Consider the following 17,995-nt stretch of genomic DNA (forward strand, 5'->3'; position numbering starts at 1 on the left):
AGAAGGCAGACCTAGGGCTCTAGGTTTGTTATGGGATCTTCCTCCTGTGGTAGGTCACCATCCATGCGGGATGTGTAATTCATGTCCTCAAACTAAGAAATCCACTGAATTGGCCATTGGCACTTCCAGACCGTGGATCCAGTCCAAGTTCACTAACTGCAACAGTGAGAACCTCGTGTATCTTATCACCTGTCCCTGCGGATTAAAATACGTAGGGATGACAACTCGGAAGATCAGGATAAGAATCTCTGAACATAAGAGCACCATCAGGTGTAGGAGGCAAGCGACCAAACTCACGAACCATTTTCTGGAAGCACGTCATCCTTCAACTTCGTTTCAATGGACTGTGATAGAACAGCCTCACATCCCCTCACACATCACTGATGTATCCAGATATCTGTTACTCAGGGAACAGAAATGGGTGTTCAAGTTGGGCACCAACCGACTGGGATTAAATGATGACATACCGTGGTCGACCCTCTGATCCCGTGAGGTCATCTCTTTGATTTTCATGCAATTTGTAATGGACATTTTTGAACACTAAGCACCACTCACATGGAAAACTAGTCGTCATCTCTTATATGCACATTCCTTGTCACTATTTATGATTGAACATGCTTAACATTTCACTGATGGACGAGTTTAGGCAGTGCTTATATCTTCCAGTGATCTTCAACATCATGCTAAATGACCACGCACATACTGCGGTGAGGTACACTCCTCCTTTTCTAAAATTATGAATGTATCTTCTGTGGTCTGGTACAATCAACCACCGTTTTGGGGGATGTTCGTATTGTTAACTGGTTTGTGATACCCTCCCATTTATAATAACATTGTTTATAGTCTATAGCAATATCACGATTGTTGTTAATATTGCCTCACTTGCTACCTCCACGTGACATCTTTTGTGACTAATGTTGGCAGAGACTATTTGGACATGTAACAGTCCAATTATTATCTTGGACAAACTCAGGAATGTATATAACTTAATGTGGACATCAACCTTTAGTGTTAAACTCTGTTACATTTGACCCGATTTTCTTTCGATCTTCCTGGCACTTCAACAAGCCTGTGTTTGATTGTTTGTTTTTCTGTCATTTTTCCTAACAGTCCCGTTTAGGATCGTAATAATTTGGGACTCTAACACCTTCAAACTGGTGATATACAGTACACTCAACCTTCCGTTTGATGTGTGTTCATGTTCCCAATACCAGACATTCCATCCAGTAAAGTTTTACGAAGTTTGGGTGCACGATAATGTTTACGAATAGTAGTTTGCCTTCAACAAACATGGCATGCTGAGTGGTCGGTAGCTTGTTCCCCTCAGCCAATGGCATGCAGATCTGCCGGGAGCTCGTTCCCCCAAGCCAATTACAAAGGAGCTCTCAGATTCCAGCCACGAGAGCCGATCATGTGCACGTCTAGGACCAATCACCTAATAGAATAAAATCTTTCTCCCCACCGGCCGTCGGCACCTCCCCGATCGGCTCGGACGCCGACACTGCAGTACCGACGGACAGGTGAGGAGACAATATCGGGGCATCTAGCGGGCGAGAAATCTCTTTTTTATCCCGTATATGTTTGCCCTTTCTTCCCGTACGTGTTTTGCCTCTGTTTCACCCTCATTGTAAGTGTGACACGCTGCTTGATCTCTTACGCTGTTTGATCTCTGACGTGTGTTTGACACAAATCTGACGAATGGCTAAATGTAGACAGGTTATACAGCAACCAGGGGTACGGACCACATAGAACTTAAATGGGTTTGCAATTTTTCTAACCCACATTGAATAGGCTCAAACCGTGGGCATATAAAGATTAACTGATAACGTGAGGGCTTTCGCTCTCTCTTTTGAAATAGAGCGAACTACAATACCATGGAGTCCTGTTCGTTTGGGTTCTATGCTGTAATGGCATTTTTCTAAGCTGTGATGGTTGTGCTGTTATGCTAGCGCTTGGAGAGTGAGCTATGCCCTGACTTGTTTTGCGCCTTTTGACTTTTGGAGACATTTGGTAGCGGAAATGTATTAATGCTTGCATGTTTACATTTGTCTCTATCTCAGAGCGGTGCTTCTCCTCTTTCCTGAGCCGTGGCCAGGTGGGGTGAGGTCTATACCTCTTACAAAAATGGTAAGATGGGTCAAATTATTCTTCATTGGCAGTCAACTGTTTAGGCCCAATGAGTATATATGTACACTTCAGATGTTGAGGTATTAGTATACTCTGGTGATACTCATTATTAATCATAATTATGAATTTAATGTCGAACTGCTTTCTAATAGAATAACCTTGGCGTTACCCTCCAAACTTTCCTGTTTCCTCTCTTTCAGATTTCATGTTAAGAGGGAGCAGAACACCTAGGGATATCAGGTGATCTCTGTATCTTATTTTTGATTTTGAGCACTTAGTCATATTCACTATCACTCAGTTTGCAGTAGCTACAAATTTATTTGGTCCTGAAGAAAGCAACGACAACTATGTCCTTGGTTTGCTGAAACATGTCGACCACATATTATATCTAGACGGTCTGTATATCTTCTGACTGTCGGTAACTACTACTTTTTAATGTTGGAAGGCAGGGTAACACCAGAGTAAAGTTATAAGTTCTCCCCTATCCTATTTTATCTTCACCACTACCTTTTTTGTTTTCTTACTTTAACACTTTAGAGCACTGCAACATCAGTCCCCAGTTTTTTCTCACCTTAAAACTTGAGAAACAAGACCCTAGCCAGACTTTACTGATCGGCGGTGGAGCTCCTTCTTACATCAGGACCCCCGACCGTGTTAGCATATCGGCTATTCCATTGGTGGTCTTGGTGGAATCCCAAATGATGAAGGGCGGTTCCGTGTGGTGACTGATGGGCATCCCTCCCTGATCATCAAGGGGATGACCTTTGTATTTTTGATACACAGAGTTTGGAGTAGCTAGAGGACACCCTGTTAGGATACATTGTGTGTCAGACCCTCCAATATAATTTTGTTGTAATGTGTATGTAGGGAGCATGTTGGAGTGTGGTCTTTAAATTCCCCCTTGGTCCCAATTACCTGTTTATTGCTCATCCTCGACCTCCCCAGACGGACGCTCATAACCCCTCACCAGAGGAAACTCCACTGGCCCCCAGTCATGAAGAGATCCCAGTACAATACAAGTCATACAAGGTATCACACAATGAAGAGCCTGCGTTCCTCAACCAACGCATGACCTTTCACCAGCCCACCAGGAAACTCAGATCTGGAACCCTCGCTGCCGCCAGTCGCATCCGCTGGACTCCCACTTAGCAGCCAAGACCTGAAACGGCCTCCCCCTGCACCTACGAGCCAGTTTATTTGTCACACGCTGCTTGAACTTCCTTACCTTGCACCTTTTTGGGCCACAACAGACAAACTGCCAAGGCCGCACATCCCTCGTGAAACTGACCAGAACCTCAGTGTTGGAAACATGTGCTAATATTTTATGTGGTCCACCATCATCTTTATTTATTTAGTTAAGTGATCCAAAGGGTGTGTATCCGTACAGGCTTTGAGGAGACTGCAGTGTTCGCTACACAACAGAATACATCATTGAGAAGTGCAATGTATGTCTCATTAATCTATGTTAATAATGAGTTACAAGACCAGCCAGTAAACAAGCAGCACATATGTGTGTGTCACCGCATGGTGAAGGTTTGGAAACTTATTTACAGGTTTAAGGATTGACAAGAGGCCCATGGAAGGATCCCTCGGGAAGGGAGATACTCCACAGAAAATCGAGATGCGGGGGCAGTCTCTGCAGGTGAGGGAAGGTGGGTGAGAGGGCTGGAGGCAGCCTCCCCCCCTCATCCAACAGGAACTGAGATGTGTGTGGACAGACGGTCTCGCCAATGGTGTGACCGCAGTGCTATAGTTGTAAACAAATGTCTATCTTATTTCAGAAATGAAAAATGCCAATGATCTGATGCTCCAGGACCATACCCCATGTTTTCAATGATATACGACATGATGCTGAGCCACTGATGTTTATTGTTTGAATCTCTATTGCTACCAAAAATGATACATAAAGACCTTAAAAGAAAGGATGATTGAAATGAGGCTTCAGAAGACACACACGGAGGTCTCGGAGGACTTGAAGAAGGATTTGGTGTCTGGAATGAGTGGTCAGTGACCTGGGCAGAGGTTTGAGGGTTGAAATGAGGCTTCTAAAGACTCAAGAGGATGCTACGGACTGGAGGGAGGTCACTGCAGACCGGAGAGAGATTTCTTAGGACTAGGAGCAGATCTGAGGATTACAATGAAGTTTATGAGAAATGGACGAGACCTCTTCTGATTGGAGGGCATTTACTAAAGAATGAGGCCTGAACATGGCTTTAATTACATTTTAATGCTGTTTGGAAGCACTGAAGGGATGTTTTGAAGGTTGGCATCGTAGTTAGGAAACTTTGAATGAGTTTTTTCACAACTCCTAATTGAGGAAACCGGAGGGGAAGTTTTAAGAATGTGCATTAGTGTTCTGTGTGTTCAGGGAACTCTTCTAAGGACTTCAGGTAGGTTTTATAGATTAAAATATGTTTTGTGAGGACAGTAGCTCATTTCTGTAGCAATTATTTCAAGCCTCAAAGGAGTTTTCTGAGGACTCGCAGGGATTTAGGAAAATGTAAGGGCATTTCCTGATGATACAGAGGAATCAAAGGTATTTTCTGAGGACTTAAGGGTTTTTTGAGGATACAGCGTGATTTTATGAGGATCTGAAAGTTTCCTAGCACTTTGTGTGAGCTCAGTAGTGGCATTTACACACTGCAGCAGTGAGACCTGCTCCTTACACTCAGAGGAGAATAATAAACCAGCCTTACCTGCTCAGGGTGCTTCTGACATCCTGCAAAACAGAGAAACAATCAAAGTGAAATCAGTTTCCAGGGAAGCGGTTAAAGTTATTGCAGTATTTTTAGGAGTGAAACACTTCGATCTAACTATGATTAGAAAACAGTGGCTGGGGGTCACATGACACAGTACATTCTGTGGCATTGCATGACCAAGCAAAGTCAAAGTCAAAAATACTTTATTCGGCTTTATGAGTAAAGCCATAAAAGTTACACAACACCATAAAATATATTTTTTTTAAATACGATTCATAACATTTAAAAGTGATAATTGATCAGATAGAATACAATAGGGTTAAAATGTCTACAGCTCACACATAGTTATGGAGGATAAACAGGGTGCAAGCACACAATATGCAAAATACAGGAGCAGGAAAAAAAATATCAAGCCATACAATGACTATCAGTTATCCATACAGATTCTAGATTGCAAGGCAGATTTTAAAAAGCCTACAACAAATGGTATACAATCCGTTTTCAGCAATTGTAGGTAAAATAGGGCAGGGCGGACCTGTATAAAATTCAGCTTCTTTAAAAGTGGGATTAAAAAATGTCTGCGGGGGAACAGTATAGAAATTACAAAAAAACAAAGTGCTGCTTATCCTGTAGAGACACTCCGTCGCAGCCACAGGATGCTAGCACCGGTCCCCTGCAACTCCCCTTAGGGACAGCTAAGAGCAAATGAAAATAATCCAAACGGAACCTGACCAATAGAAACCGCTCGTGTGTAGATAAAGGCCACAAGAGATACAGTTCCATAGAGGAAGTGGTTTTGAGCATCACATATTTACGAACACTATGTTTTCCCAGTTCAATGTGATCACTATCCAACTTTTTAGTTGTCATGAAGGTCATTTTAATATAACCCACATCCTCCACAGTAATAAGATCAGGTTTTAAAAATAAATCAGGCCGCCCCAACTCTTCAAAACAGCCCTTAATATATTTTAACCACAGGATTCGCAGCATGAAATCCAGATTTAAAATATCCCTTAGAATCTGAGGGTCAAGGGCTAAATCATCATTAAACCAGCAATTAAGCCAGACCAACAGGGGCTGCATAGCCAAGTTGTCGCTGATATAAGGCAGCCCCACTACTTCGTGGACCACCAGGTTGGATGTACCCCTTGGCACTCCAAGGAGACTTTTTTAAAAATTGTTCACCACCTGTAAGGCATCAGTCGTAGCATGGCCCCATAGTCCACTCCAATAACTCGCAATGGCGACACTTTTTCACTGGTATAACTTCAACATTGCCGCCACTGGGCGCTTACCCATTTTGGCGGTAAAGTTGAAGATTGCCGTATTGGCCCTTGTAACATCCCCCTTAGTCCGCTGTATAAGAGGCCCCCAATTTAATTTATCGTCCAGCAAGACACCCAAATAAGAAAAGGTCATTGTCAGGGGCACCTTTTCATTTCCTACTTTAAATGGATACTCCTTCTTCGGTAGATCCCAACCTGCATGATATAAGATTTAGAATTGTTAATCGCTAGGTCGCGATCCTCCATAAAGCTCCGAAAGGTGTCAAGCAGGGTCTGCAAGCCCTTTGCTGTTCTAGCAATGAGGACAGCGTTGTTCGCATAAAGCAGGACGGGCAAACCCAGACGACCCACATGAGGGAAGTAGGCCCCTGTTTTTACCAGCATCTTGTGTAGATCATTTATATATAGATTAAATAAAAACGGGGCCAAATTGCGTCCCTGCCGTTCACCCCTCTCAATGTTAAAGTTCCTAGAGACACAGAGATCCTCGGCATATCTGATGTTAGCCTTGGTAACCCTATGCAGATCCTCGAGGAATCCCACCAATTTATCCTCTACGCCCATGGCCCTCATGGAGTGCCACAATTTCCCCCGATTGACACAGTCAAAGGCGGAGGATAAATCCATGAAGGCCATGTAGAGCGTGCCCTGTCGGGCGATTGTGTACTTCCCCAGAATCAAGTATAAATTAAGGCACTGGGCTAAAGTGGAGTGCCCCGAGCGGTACCCACATTGAATGTCTGCAATTATCGCATTCTCCTCCGCCCAAGAGGCTAATCTTTTCAAAATTACCCCACCAACAACCTTGACCACAGAATCAAGGAGGGAGATCGAAACAATTGTTGAAATTCCCTAAGACTCCGGACAACCGACCCTGGCCGCCGCGTTGATCACAGCCACTAGGACCGGTGCCCAAAAATGAGGATTAGATTTAAAAAGGTCTGGAGGGATACCATCCGGACCTGGGGCTTTATTACCAGATAGGCCTATGATGCCCAACTCCACCTCTTTCTGATCAAATATTATCGGGGCAAGCATGTTGGCCCTAGCTCTGGGTTGTCCAGATTCCATCACACCCTTAACGATAGTTGTAAAATGTGCCACCCATTCATCCTCGGTTATGTTTGTGCCCATTTCTCTATCCCTTGACTTCTTGAATAGGGGGCGGTTAATAATGCCCCAAAATCTAGAACTACTCGCTAGGGTACTAGGCTCCAGTAGTTCACGCCAGGTTTCCTCCTTCAATTCCCTTTTCCTACTAGCCAGTGCCTGCTTATATATAAGACGCTGGGCACTGATCAGAGGTTGGTCTCTAGGTATAGGTTTTACTGCTTCCTTTAAGAGTCTTGCAGCCTTAGAACAGGAGGCGTCAAACCATCTAGGTGCCGATGGCGATAGTCTATGAAATGGAGCACTTAACCAAGTCCCTACCTTGGATATAAGCGTTAAGGACTCCCCCAGGGCAGTTGTTAGGAGACACACAAGATGCAATCTCACCTGCGCATTTAGCTTTCACCTCACTGTAAAATAAATCTGGGGCGACCTGTGACCACTTTATTCTGCGTCTTCCATCTGTGGGTCTCACCCAACCCGTCGCGGGACCCTGTCTTGGCTCGACAACAGCACCCCCTCCCCCCAGAAGTGCACAGATGGGATTATGATCACTAAATGCACTTTCTAGTATTGCAAACCTCTGTAGGTTGCTCTGTACACCAGCTGAGATCAAGATATGGTCAATAAAATAACCCTTATACCGACCTTTGAACAAGGGTACAAGCTGTTTACTAGGCGGAGCACAAAAAGCCATTAAGGGAAGCAGATCAAAAAGATTAAGCAACCTACTAAGGGCAACCCCCTGTACAGAGTGCTCGAAATGAAATCCCCGCATCCTTGCACACCCCAGCTCTTTCATGCAAGTAGTTGCCGGATCACCACAAGGGTGGATGTTAAAATCTCCCATTACCATAAGGCTATTTGTAACAGAACCACACATCTTCCTTAGAAGGGTGCCTAACTGGGCAATTTTACACTCCCCCTGTAAGGCCTTGGTATTGTAAAAATTAATAATTCCCAGGCAGTTCTGTCCTTTTTTCAGGATGATTACTTGGATATCTTTGTTGAAGAAAGGGAGTTGCTGGATCTTGAAGGTTACTGATAATGCTATAAATATGGCCAAGCCACCACTGGCTCTACCATGCACTGACGGTAATGCAGGGCCAAAAAAGTCTTTGTATCCCTCCAACAATAGGCCGCAGTCAACCAGCCATGTCTCCTGAAGACAAAGCAAAGAAAACTGCCTGATAAACTGCAGCTATTCAGGGTCCTGAATTGTCTCTGCCAAGCCTGCTATATTCCACGAGAGAACATTATATGTTTCCAAGTTAGGCTGCTTTATGGGGGCGCCTACCGTTAGGGATGCCTGCTGCTGGAGGTTAAACCTCCCTAACTCCTCTATACCACCAGGCATATTATCTTGGGTGGTTGGGCAATGGTCCTCCTGCCATTGGGATAATTCTCCTACTGCCTCAGGCCTCAAATGTAGTCAGTCGCACTCTTCCAGCCTAGAGAGGGCTGAGAATCTATTTGAGAGTTCCAGCCGGGGAACCGCCTGGTGCCCATCAAGTCACCCTACACCTCCAAGATGTAAAGAAGGACCCGCCCCCGTCACCACAGAAAATCTTTGAGCTGGTCCATTAAAATGCAAATTTGAATTCAACCGACTTCTGGGGTCGACCTTGTAGAAGAAACCCAGAGGGAGAGCCTTTATACCATAATCTCTTTGGGTGGAATTAAGGTAGACATCACGAAGGATTCGATCCACAAGCTGACTGTTATTAAAATTTACAATAATACAGTCGCCCCCTTCTGGTTTCCTCGAGCTCCCTATCCACCCCACTCGGCGCACCATAATGATGTACGTTCCACCATTGGTCCAATGGAGGCGTTACTTGATAGCCAATGGGTTACCTGGTTTCTAAGTTGTAAAATGTTCCTGTGATCCATGAGCGAGTGGCGGGACATTTGTCAGAATCACTACCAGGGGCACAGATTGTGGTGGAAGATCGACAAATGCTAAGTTCTGATTGGCAGCGATAGGCGGTTCCCTGTGATCAGCCTGGGATCTACCCGTCATCTGAATAGCCTGTCCCTGCCCAGTAATTGGCCGATCCCCAATGGTATCCGATCTAACACTCAGGGGGTCAGCTAGCCTACCCAAGTCATTTGCAAACACATTTGCTCTGCAGTGTTGTGTACTATTGGGAGGATGGCAGACTGCAGCTTCTACAGTTCGAGGAATAGGGCATGGCATTCTAGCGACTATATTCAAATTTGAAGGCACTGAATTAGGGATATGTGAGGACACTGAATGCTTACTTTGTTCTACCAGGATCTTCTCAATATGGTTAAATTTGTCCACAATGGGACTTAGCTTCTCAATCAACATACACATCATGGCGGATTTAAAGGCCTCCAACATATCCTGATTAACTGTAATATCCAACAGAGGAGCACCTGCCCTATTTTTGATGACCAGTTTGGAGGGTGCATTTAATTAGATTGTTTTAGCCTGTCTATCTATTGTCTTAGACTTCCTTTTAGCACTCCCACTAGACCTGAGGGCCCCCCTAATGTTTCCTAAAGGGCCCGCGTTACCGCGTGCTTCCTGAGGCACACGGTTCAAGGTGGCATCAGACCCCTCAGACCCCAATATTGGGGCTGATGCATCGCTCTCCTTATTTGCAACAATTACAGTGGGAGAAAGTACTCTACGGGGTGCCAAAGGGGAAGCACCCTGCGTATGTGATGGAACTACTATGATCTGGGAATTATCGCTCAACCCAGGGGAAGATAGAGCACTCAGGGAGTCAGTGGCGGTTTCCTTTAAGGAAGTAATGGCCCCCCCATAAAAGACAGTACACCAAGCACAGAGTGTGACTTTCTGAATGACGTCAAATGACATAGAAGAAATTAATATTCTGAATGGTAATGACACAGCACAGAGTCATTCTGAATGGAGTCACAAAACACAGCACATTCTGATATACTGAATGGCGTCACTTGACGCATTGTATGATGTTCTCAACAGGGTCACATGCACAGGCATTATTTAGGGCTTGGCAGGGGTCGCAGTTGAGACTCCTTGCTTGCCCCTTGTGACCCCTGGCTTCAGAGGTAGTACAATCAGTGCCAAGAAGACAGAGGAGCTCGCCCTTATGAGAGTTGTTCTCCACCTTTGTTTTCTGCCACTTTTTAATTACATTAACAGTGATTAATCTGCCAGAAGTCCTTGTTGTAGATCCTGGTGTGCCATGTTTTATTATACTAATAGCATTACAGGTAACAGGTGATGCAGGAGGAAGTATGAACAGCAGGGATACCAGAAGAGTGTACTTCAGAAGAGTAAGGTACGAACAGAAGCATTACTAAAAGAGTGCCATGAAGGAGTAGTTAAGAGCCGAAGGGGTAGAACAGTGCCCCGCAGGAGGAGGTACAAGTGGAAGGAGTACTAGAAGAGTGCCCTGCAGAAGGAGGTACACGAAGAAGGAATACTAGGAGGGTGCCCTGTATGAGGAGGTGCAAGAAGAAGGGGCACTAGAAGAGTGCCCTGCAGGAGGAGGTACAAGAAGAAGGGGTACTAGAAGAGTGCCCTGCAGGAGGAGGTACAAGAAGAAGGGGTACTAGAAGAGTGCCCCGCAGGAGGAGGTACAAGCAGAAGGGGTACTAGAAGAGTGCCCTGCAGGAGAAGGTACAAGAAGAAGGGGTACTAGAAGAGCGCCCAGCAGGAGGAGGTACAAGGAAGGGGTACTAAAAGAGTGCCCTGCAAGATGAGGTACAAGGAAGGGGTATAGAAGAGTACCCTGCAGGAGGAGGTACAAAAAGAAGGGGCACTAAAACAGTGCCCTGCAAGATGAGGTACAAGGAAGGGGTACTAGAAGAGTGTCCAACAGGAGGTGGTACAAGAAGGGGGGGGCTAGAAGAGTGCCCCACAGGAGGAGGTACAAGAAGAAGGGGTACTAGAAGAGTGTCCTGCAGGAGGAGGTACAAGTAGGAGGGGTACTAGAAGAGTGCCCTGCAGGAGGAGGTACAAGGGGTCCTAGAAGAGTGCCCAGCAGGAGGAGGTACAAGGAGGAGGGGTACTAGAAGAGTGCCCCGTAGGAGGAGGTACAAAAAGCAGGGGTACTAAAAGAGTGCCCTGCAAGATGAGGTACAAGGAAGGGGTACTAGAAGAGTGCCCAGCAGGAGGAGGTACAAGGAGGAGGGGTACTAGAAGAGTTCCCTGCAGGGGGAGGCACAAGAAGAAGGGGTACTAGAAGAGTGCCTTGCAGGGGGAGGCACAAGAAGAAGGGGTACTAGAAGAGTGCCCTGCAGGAGGAGGTACAAGAAGAAGGGGTACTAGAAGAGTGCCCCGTAGGAGGAGGTAAAAGGAAGGGGTACTAGAAGAGTGCCCCACAGGAGGAGGTACAAGGAAGGGGTACTAGAAGAGTGCCCTGCAGGAGGAGGTACAAGGAAGGGGTACTAGAAGAGTGCCCCGCAGGAGGAGGTAAAAGGAAGGGGTACTAGAAGAGTGCCCAGCAGGAGGAGGTACAAGGAGGAGGGGTACTAGAAGAGTTCCCTGCAGGGGGAGGCACAAGAAGAAGGGGTACTAGAAGAGTGCCTTGCAGGGGGAGGCACAAGAAGAAGGGGTACTAGAAGAGTGCCCTGCAGGAGGAGGTACAAGAAGAAGGGGTACTAGAAGAGTGCCCCGTAGGAGGAGGTACAAAAAGCAGGGGTACTAAAAGAGTGCCCTGCAAGATGAGGTACAAGGAAGGGGTACTAGAAGAGTGCCCAGCAGGAGGAGGTACAAGAAGGAGGGGTACTAGAAGAGTGGCCTGCAAGAGGAGGTACAAGGAAGGGGTACTAGAAGAGTGCCCTGCAGGAGGAGGTACAAGAAGAAGGGGTACTAGAAGAGTGCCCTGCAGGAGGAGGTACAAGAAGAAGGGGTACTAGAAGAGTGCCCTGCAGGAGGAGGTACAAGAAGAAGGGGTACTAGAAGAGTGTCCTGCAGGAGGAGGTACAAGAAGAAGAGGTACAAGAAGAAGGGGTACTAGAAGAATGCCCTGCAGGGGAAGGAGGTACGGGCAGAAGGAGTACCAGAAGAGTGCATGTAAGTGGCAGCCATCTAGGAAATGAGATAACAGCTGCCCAGGAAGGACAAAGACCTGTGACCGCCTCTTGTGCTGTTCTGGAATTTTAAAGGATCTGGTTGTGTGAAGCTCCCGGCAATTACTGGATTAATTCATCCCAGCATGTGGTCAGCTGGTGGAGTGAGGGGGCTGAGATGAAAGACCCTCTATAAAACTTTTAGGGACGAAACAGGCAAGAGTAAAGGATTTGGAATATTGGACTCTTTATGACAAGTTGTCTATGACTTGCATGCGGCGTGGCTATATTACAAGTTCATGTCAGTATAAGGAGTTATGGTGTTATTATTAATAATACATCTCTTCAAAGCTGAGTGAGTAATAAATGACGCAATAGGTGCAATACCCCTGACCGTGGTAATAATATTAATACTGCGTCTCTCCAAAGCTGCATGAGTAATACAGGACATCCATAGGTGCAATGCCCCCGGCCATGGTAATCTATACTAATATAATAAAGAGAGAGCCCAAACCTTTGAGGCGGATAATCTCAGGAACCACAGCACCAATCACAACACCCAATACAGCGTTGGAAAGGGCAGTTGCAGCAGAAGGACATAGGCTATGCAGACGCCCACCATATACATTTAAAAGGTAAAAGAACCATGCCAGCAAAGTAGTCCCTTGCGGGCGTGTCTGCGTTGTGCTGTGGGCGTGTGCTGGGGGCGTGACAAACGCTGGGGGCATATGGTACGTTCCGTCCTTCATGCCATGTCTCATATCTTGTGCGGGGCGCGGGTTTACGGGAAAAAAAGCCAGCGTTGTGCCCAATATTTCATTGTTTTTTCTTCCCAGGTTCTGTACATTCCAGCTCCGGGTGTCCACCCTGCTCCCTTTAAATACCCCTGCAAATATTCATAACCCACCCTTACTCCTTAAAATACCCCAACACCCTTAAACACTAACCCATCTTAACCCTATAAATATAACCTGTACCCCAAAACCCAAACCTAGCCCCAAACCCTAAAAATACCCCTGTACCCCAAAGCCCAAACCTAGCCCTGAACCCTATAAATACCCCTGTACCTCAAAACCCAAACCTACCCCTGAACCCTAAAAATACCCCTGTACCCCAAAACCCATACCTAGCCCTGAACCCTAAAAATACCCCTGTACCCCAAAACCCAAACCTACCCCTGAACCCTAAAATACCCCTGTACCCCAAAACCCAAACCTAGCCCTGAACCCTTAAAATACCCCTGTACCCCAAAACCCAAACCTACCCCTGAACCCTAAAAATACCCCTGTACCCCAAAACCCAAACCTAGCCCTGAGCCATAAAAATAACCCTGTACCCCAAAACCCAAACCTACCCCTGAACCCTAAAATACCCCTGTACCCCAAAACCCAAACCTAGCCCTGAACCCTAAAAATACCCCTGTACCCCAAAACCCAAACCTAGCCCTGAACCCTTAAAATACCCCTGTACCCCAAAAATACCCTTGAACCCTAAAAATACCCCAAAACCCAAACCTAGCCCTGAACCATAAAAATACCCCTGTACCCCAAAACCCATACCTATCCCTAAACCCTAAAACTACCCCTGTACCCCATAACCCAAAACTATATCTGAACCCTTAAAATACCCAAACACCCCATAACATATACCTCAGTACCCCAAAACATATACCCCTATACCCATACTTACCTTATCCAAACATAAAAAAAACATGCTTTTACCATTCATGCATTTACAACTAATTTCGTTGTAAATGTATGCGTGGTAAAGCATATAAAATGTAATGCCATGCATTATAATGGCATTGCGGAGTCATGGTACTTTCGTAATGAAAGTATGCGGAGTGATGGTAAGCGGAAAGAAAGTTGCGGAATAATGGGTGTTTACCCTCCCCGGGTAAGTACATTGGTGGCACGGCAGCCCACATCTCCAGCAACATACTCATATTTTTTCACCACCGATTTAAAAAATGCACAGGTCTCTCTCATTGATGGCCAGCACCGACATACACTTTTAGACACACCTCCCGCCACAAGTTCTAGAATTGCGAACTTTAGAGCTTGGGAGCTACGTTCGAATCTCGGCATCAGCTCAACATCCTGTGATTCCAGGCAAATCGCTTTGTCTCCCCGTGCCTACCACAAATGAATGTGTTCTTCTGTAATGTAAATAGTGCTCATGCCATGTTGTCGAGTTTGCGCTATATAATATTGCAAGGAAAAATAAAGTAGGGAAACTCAAGTTCACACACTACTGAACGCGCACTCTTAAGTGCATCAGGAGTGCACTGTGAATCTGAGCGTTTCACAGGCCTGTCACAGATAAGAAATGCGATCAAAACTAAATCCTACAAAACAATATACTACTGGCCGGCAGCAATTCATACCCGGACAACGACGGGACGGGCTGCTAGTAATATCAATAATACGTCTCTCCCCCGAAAGACTTTTGGTCTTATTTGTCAGATTACTTATTAACTGTTGAGGGAGACGAGGAATCACTGTAGATTTGCATGGTCTGATGATGTAGCTTGAGTTCCAGTGCAATGTTTAAGTATTCTGCACAACCAGGAACATTTTGTCTCATTATGGTACACCGAGGTCCTGACGCACACAAGTGGCAACAGAGTGCAGAATTGCCCTACGGCTCTTAATTTCACAATTCGAAATGTTCTGTTTATGTACTTAAAAAAAAAAAAACTGAAAACTGAAGATTCATGTAATAACTAGATGCGGTAGGTCCGAGCAACTAGATGAATACAACTGGACTGGCTCACAATACGCCGCTGGACCCTGCGGGTTGGCAGCTGAATGGCTGTGTAAAAATAACTCATAAGCTGCTGCCCCATGCGGCCGGCCTCCGGGTTGTAGGCCACTGGAGGTGATGACTGTGATAATAATAATACGTCTCTCCAAACTGCATGAGTAATACATGACGGCCATAGGTGCAATGCCCTCGGCCCATGGTAATAATATTAATAGTATGTCTCTCCAAAGCTGCATCATTTATCACTCAAATGCCAGCTTTAAATATATTTTGGAAATCCATTTTTCCTCATAAGATCAGTTCATGAGTTCTGAAAATAAATAAATATTCATCTTAAATACACGCTTCAGAATTTTAGTACACATATATTAATTCGACCAAGGAAAAACATCTAATTTAGTAGGCTGAGCTACACACGAGAGCTACTTGCAGGTATCTGGAGAGACACCCGTAGCTCTCAAGCTACTCGTTGGAGAAGCCTGGTGTATTGCAATCAGAAGTCAGTACAGTTACTGCGAAACAGCGAGGGTGACTGAGTGTTAATTGCGCTGGGATGTGACCGTAATCAGAATTCACAGTCTCTAAAGCTCCAAGGATAAGGTTATGGTCACCCACCATCAACCAAAATGGGTAATGTAAAAACAGAACCACATATGTCAAAAGAAAAGAATATATCCTGAGCTAGATAAGTACATTAGTGAAAGTTCTTCAAATAAATCCTAAAAGATGAGTAATCTTCATATCTTCTTTTATTATTGATGTTATTCTTCATAAAACAGACTAGCCGACAACACGTGTTTCGTCTTGGTGAGATAAACCATAGACTTCTTCAGGGATAGAATATTATAATATACATAATCAGACACCAAATTTGTGATACATATGAAATACAACATCACTACTCACAACAAAATGATAATCATTATAACTCAATTTGCCCAATTAATAAAAAAGTGGCTAAAAACAAACAGTTCCCCAAGTGATTTGTTTGTTGGTCCTATACCAACCAGAGTAATAATATCAAAGTTCACAGAAGGTGTGATATGAAGTGTTCTTTTGTAAGGAACAATCGAAAAACAAAAACATACAACATAAGCATGGTCAATAGTTTGTGACGCCAGTTATTATCCATGATAACTAATCATCCTAAGGCAGTTTTGTGATAATCATTAATTATGAAAAGGAGAGAGACAGACATGGAAAGATCCACTCCATATCCGAAGAGTGAAAGAAACCCCATAATTAAAGGAAATGAATAAAATGTGTTGTCAAGACCGCATGAGATACCTCTTAGTGTATTACAATATTAGCAGCCCGTCCCGACGTTGTCCGGGTATGAATTGCTGCCGGCCAGTAGTATATTGTTTTGTAGGATTTCGTTTTGATAGCATTTCTTATCTGTGACAGGCCTGTGAAACGCTCCGATTCACAGTGCACTGCTGATGCACTTAAGAGTGCGCGTTCAGTAGTGTGTGAACTCGAGTTTCCCTACTTTATTTTTCCTTCAAATTTTATATAGCGCGAACTCGACAACGTGGCATGAGCACAATTTACATTACAGAAGAACACATTCATTTGTGGTAGGCACGGGGAGACAAAGCGATTTGCCTGGAATCACAGGATGTTGAGCTGATGCCGAGATTCAAACGTAGCTCCCCAGCTCTAAAGTTTGCAATTCTAGAACTTGTGGCGGGAGGTGTGTCTAAAAGTGTATGTCGGTGCTGGCCATCAATGAGAGAGACCAGTGCATTTTTCAAATCGGTGGTGAAAAAATATGAGTATGTTGCTGGAGATGTGGGCCGCCGTGCCACCAATGTACTTACCGGGGGAGGGTAAACACCCATTATTCCGCATCTTTCTTTCCGCATACCATCATCATTCATTACGAAAGTACCATGACTCAGCAATGCCATTATAACGCATGGCATTACATTTTATATGCTTTTACCACGCATACATTTACAACGAAATTCGTTGTAAATGCATGAATGGTAAAAGCATGTTTTTTTTTAATGTTTGGAAAAGGTAAGTATGGGTATAGAGTATATGTTTTGGGGTACTGAGGTATATGTTTTGGGGTGTTTGGGTATTTTAAGGTTTCAGATATAGTTTTGGGTTTATGGGGTGCAGGGGTAGTTTCAGGGTTTAGGGATAGGTATGGGTTTTGGGGTACATGGGTATTTTTAGGGTTCAGGGCTAGGTTTGGGGTATAGGGGTATTTTTAGCGTTCAGCGGTAGGTTTGGGTTTTGGGGTACAGGGGTATTTTAAGGGTTCAGGGCTAGGTTTGGGTTTTGGGGCACAGGGGTATTTTTAGGGTTCAGGGCTATGTTTGGGTGTTGGGGTACAGGGGTATTTTAGGGTTCGGGGTAGGTTTTGGGGTACAGGGTTATTTTCATGGTTCATGGCTAGGTTTGGGTTTTGAGGTACAGGGGTATTTTTAGGGTTCAGGTGTGGGTTTTAGGGTACATGGGTATTTTAAGGGTTCAGGGCTAGGCTTGGGTTTTGGGGTACAGGGGTATTTTAGGGTTCAAGGGTAGGTTTGGGTTTTGGGGTACAGGGGTATTTTTAGGGTTCAGGGCTAGGTTTGGGTTTTGGGGTACAGGGGCATTTTTAGGATTCAGGGGTAGGTTTGGGTTTTGAGGTACAGGGGTATTTATAGGGTTCAGGGCTAGGTTTGGGTTTTGGGGTACACGGGTATTTTTAGGGTTTAGGGATAGGTTTGGGTTTTGGAGTACAGGGTATATTTATAGGGTTAAGATGGGTTGGTGTTTAAGGGTGTTGGGGTATTTTAAGGAGTACGGGTGGGTTATGATTATGGGGTGCAGGGGTATTTAAAGGGAGCAGGGTGGACACCCAGAGCTGGAATGTACAGAACCTGTGAAGAAAAAACAATGAAATATTGGGCACAACGCTCGTTTTTTTTTCCCGTAACCCCGCGCCCCGCTCATGCCCACGCCCCCAGCACACGCCCA

The 17,995-nt window shown here is 45.0% G+C and overlaps 1 protein-coding gene across 1 annotated transcript in view; it reads right to left on the reverse strand.

Moving 5' to 3' along the window:
* Positions 1-17,995, reverse strand: part of LOC144752391 (E3 ubiquitin-protein ligase TRIM39-like) — a 215,574-nt gene that overhangs the window by 106,752 nt on the left and 90,827 nt on the right. The window contains exon 5 of the mRNA XM_078640325.1: positions 4,824-4,846. Within this exon, the coding sequence (XP_078496451.1) occupies positions 4,824-4,846 (23 nt within the window). The remainder of the gene's footprint in view (positions 1-4,823; positions 4,847-17,995) is intronic.

The sequence above is a fragment of the Lissotriton helveticus genome, chromosome 5_1, assembly GCF_964261635.1.
Source record: "Lissotriton helveticus chromosome 5_1, aLisHel1.1, whole genome shotgun sequence".
Classification (NCBI taxonomy): Eukaryota; Metazoa; Chordata; class Amphibia; order Caudata; family Salamandridae; genus Lissotriton; species Lissotriton helveticus.